Source organism: Egretta garzetta, unplaced genomic scaffold (assembly GCF_000687185.1).
Source record: "Egretta garzetta isolate BGI_Z169 unplaced genomic scaffold, ASM68718v1 scaffold17, whole genome shotgun sequence".
In the NCBI taxonomy this organism is placed as follows: domain Eukaryota; kingdom Metazoa; phylum Chordata; class Aves; order Pelecaniformes; family Ardeidae; genus Egretta; species Egretta garzetta.
In genome coordinates, this window is record NW_009260136.1 from 613,549 (window position 1) to 617,785 (window position 4,237).

Sequence of the window (4,237 nt, forward strand, 5' to 3'; positions counted from 1 at the left end):
TGTTGCAGGTCACTGCCAAAGCCCATGTATGTGCACCTCCCTCTCTCCAGCTCTGCACATGCTGGCCATCTTCTGAGGCAATCACAACTGGCAACACTGCAGCCCTTGCAGCTCTAATCGCAATAGCCAGCCCAGGTCTCCCTGCAGAGTCATGACTGTGCCGAGCATGCTGCAAAACTGAGAGCTCAACACCGGAGGGATCTGCTATTAGCAGGATCAAACCAAATGAAAGAGCTCACAGGAAGGATGAAGGCCTCAAAGCCAGGGCAAGGCTTGGCCCTTTGGCCAGAATGAGCCAAGGAAGACAGAGAGGTGGGAATTTCACACACCGGTGAGCTGAAATGACTGTAGGAAACAGGGATGGAGCACACATTCAAGCTGAGTGAAGGGTAAAGCAGTGGGAGGTGAGCAAAGCCGTGGCTGCACCTCCTTAATCAGCCCAACATTTTGCATTGCTCACCATTTTGGTCTTACCTGTAGGCAACAGCTGCATCCTGTGGGGAGCTACATAGCACTGCCATCGCAACGGCCATGGAGCTCTCAGACTTTGCTGCCTCCAGTGGTGTTTTCACTGGTGTGATGGGCCGAGGAATTCTGCTCTTTGTGCTTATGGGTCTCTCTTCTTTCCCCAGGAGGGCGGCCTTCTCCTTCCCTGCCTTCTTTGGGATGGAGTCATCGGAGTCGTGGGTGTCCTCCTCAGAACCAGTGGCCGACAGGGTTTCGGAGGCCCGCCGCCTCTCATCGCTGGAGGACGCTGAGGAGGAGGCCCCTGAGGCCAGCCGAAGGAGGCGGTTTTGCCTCTTCTCCATTACTAGGCGAGCCAAGTCAGGTTGCTTTGCCCGCTTATAAAGCCTCTCTTTGGCCGAGAGTGAAGTTGAAAGGTCTGAGCCAGTGTCCTCCTCAGAGAACAAAATGGGTATCCGACTTCTATACCTGGAGCCCAGAGGTCTCCTGGGGCCCTGCTGCGGTGTGTTGAGGAGCGTCTCTGCTTGCTTAAGGTGTTCTGCCACCGATGCTGGCTTCTCAAGGTCAGGCTCCCTTGTAACCATCTTGCCAGGCTCTTCCAAATCCAGAGAGAGCGCCGCTTTGTCGGAGAGCTCTGGCTTGTCCTCAGGAGGCTTTGCTATGCCATTGGGAAGGGCCAGCTGCTCCCCCACTGTCTCTGAGGTGGTTTCAATGTGATTAGCCGAAAGTGCGCAGCTCTCCGTCTCTGCCCCTTCTAGCCCTGAATGTATGCTTCCATTCTCTACCAGCACCAGGTTGTCCTCCAGCTCTTCTTCGATAATGACCTCCTCAAACTGGCCTGGAGGGCAGTATTCCTCATGCCTCATCAGCTGGCCGCTGGAAGACATGACATTTAAGTGGGTCTTTTCAGCAATATGAACAAATGTGCGCTCAACTTTGGTAAAGGGGGAGGAAGCTGTAGCCACTGCCATGGGAGGCTTTGGTTCAGATTTAAGGACTGAGGACAGGGTCCCTGGCTCAGATACATCCAGTTGGCTGCCCATAGGCTGTGGCCGCTCGCTCTGAGGTGTCAATGCAGCAAGAGTGCCCAGATCAACTTCTGGAGCCAAGTCTGTGGTCACCGGAGACTTTTTCAGATCACCTGGTGAAAACAGCACTAGTGTTTTTGAGCCTTCCTCCAGCTCCAGGTCCCCATCAGCAGTGGATGCTCGACCCTTTGATCCTTTCTGGTCATCAGCCAGGAGCGTGGACGGTGCGCACTCCTGGCTGCGCTCTGTGCTTTTTTGACTCAGGTCACTGCTGGAACCACTGTGCATATCAATCTCATCCCCTTCCTCCTCTGCCTCCTCATCCTCATCTTCCTCCTCCTCATCTTCTTCCTCATCTTCTTCCTCCTCTTCTTTTCCATTAATTTCTAGATAAGGTTCCAGAGGTTTGCAAGGAGCAGTCAAGACAACATTTGAGAAATCAACTTTCTTTATCCGCTGGGATACCTTAGGCTTCTCCCAGTAGTCTGACACATCTTTTCTGAAGTCTTGATAAGGCAAACTTAAAGGCACCGCCTTGGGCAGACCATTCATTTCAAATGACTTCAGCATATATGCCTGTAAGAAGACAGACATGACAAAAGAAAAGGGTTAGTGTTCAGACATAGCATTGACACAGAAGACATCAGGATCAACAGCAGTGGGAAGCATCAGTGGAAAGCATCTAGTCCATCACGCTTCCAAAATACATGCCTGAGCAGTGATCACTCGATCATTCAATCTGTACAAACCTTAGAAAGACGAGATTCACAGATACTGATCAATGGAGGCAAAAAAAATGTGCCAAAGGAGTTCCTTTGTTAGCAGTCTTTGACCTGGACCTAAAAGAGCTGTTTGCAAGCAATTCCTTGGGATTTTTTCATGTTTCCCGATCTTTTTCAGTATTTATATATTTATTTCAGTATTTATGTATTTACATATTCAATCCTTCCTTACTGGAACCATTAAGCAATTCTCCTTTATGCCCAGGCCACGGTGAACTCAAGGGGCCCCTCTGGGCTAGATACATTTCCTGATCACTTTGCAGCACCATCCCCCATTGCCCCCCGGGCAGCAGCCCCTGTATAACAATACCATAACCCTCCTAGTCCCCCTTCGTTCCCCTGCTGTGCTATTCCTCCCTCCCTTCTGCTCCCACATCCCGCCAGCAACTCCTAATTCTGCCTTCCACAGGCTTCTGCTTCTGCTAAAATGATCAGCAAGTTAACTCATGAAAGCTGGCATCTAAAGTATCATTATTAGAGTCTAGAGTGTCCGACCATTAAAAGCAACAGGGAGGCAGCGTTTCTCGAGCAGCAGTCTGTGGCGGAGAGGCTGCCCATAAGGCGCCAGGAATAGGCTGTGAAATGATTGCCAACAATACTAACAGAAAAGCTGCAGCTGACACACACATGCACACACTTGACCAAACAAGCAAAAAAGGGCTAAATAAATAGGAAATGTCCATCGAAGTTTGGCATAATTAACAATTGGTTGTAAATGAAAACCACAGCAGCACCGCTCCACAAAATGGATTTTAAAAAAACCCATTTAGGTCACCCTTCTATTAAGAGGGCTGGAAAACGAAAGCCTTTCCATAAAATCAACCAGTCAATAATGTATCACATGTTACCCTTGAAAGTCCTAATCACGAACAGAAGGGCTCCACACATCTGCATTTTCAAGCAAGACTTGACAGCATCAGCGGATATTTAGGCTACATGACGAAACAAGCACCCATTTAACTATGTGGGCTACAGAGCTGACAACAGCTAGTACATTCACCTGGCCATGGGAACAGCTCTTCTTGTCTCTGCGGGGGTGGAAAAGCCCTCAATAGCTTTCCAGTCCAATGACACAATTTCAAATTGTGCTGAAAATCTGCACGTTATTCTGTGCAGAGCAACTGCCCTGTTAGAATGCCTGAAAAATCTAAGATCTTTATGCTCATGTGTAACAGGGACATTTCACATAGATTAGTGGGCAGCATCAAGCTGTTATGCATGGTGGTAAGTTCTTACCCATTTAATATTTCTTTTTATATCTTATAAATTAAAACACAGGCTGGTTTTGGCAATGCCTCTGGAGCCCAAAGCTGCTTCTCTTCTTTCATTAAAGCTGAAGCCTGGTCCTGAAGGTGGCCCTGTATTAGCCTGATTTGGGCTTTCACTTACCCACTCCACCTTTCGTGTCGAGATGACAGATGTGGAACTTGGACTGGTAAGAGGGAGTTACCACCCTTTGCAAAGGAAATTACCCGCTTGGCTTCCTCCCTCAGGCAGTTCTTGGAAATTAGCCCATTCAGCAGCCTAAGACTGGATTCTGCCTGTTGGCTGGATTTGGTTTTCCCAAGAAATACACCCGCAGTGCTGTCCCTGGAGTCCAGATCAAACAGACCTGCTTCCCCAGTGGCACTGAGCCCTGATAAAGAAGCCCTGACCAACACCTTGCCTTGTGCTTAGCGTCCCAGTGGAAAGAGCACCCCATCCCCCACAACATTTTCATGCTCTATTTCACCCCATTTTCTAGATGCTATGGTTGACGGTGTAGCTGGAGGATTGCTGGTTTCTCTTTGCATATGTAAACCTTCAGATCTGCTCTCAGCTCTTAGCAGTTTGTGTCATCTCATCTGCTTTCTGGTCAAGGAATCCAGTCCTGCAGTGCACATCCTATATAGGCCAGAGATATGGTTTCCATGCCCTCCAGTCTGTCCCACCAGCAGCCCTGTCTCCAGCAATCCCTCTTTC

At 49.1% G+C, this 4,237-nt stretch overlaps 1 protein-coding gene across 1 annotated transcript in view; it reads right to left on the bottom strand.

The window, feature by feature from the left end:
* TTBK1 (tau tubulin kinase 1) overlaps positions 1–4,237 on the bottom strand; it is a 97,837-nt gene that overhangs the window by 1,104 nt on the left and 92,496 nt on the right. The window contains exon 13 of the mRNA XM_035897066.1: positions 475–2,069. Within this exon, the coding sequence (XP_035752959.1) occupies positions 475–2,069 (1,595 nt within the window). The remainder of the gene's footprint in view (positions 1–474; positions 2,070–4,237) is intronic.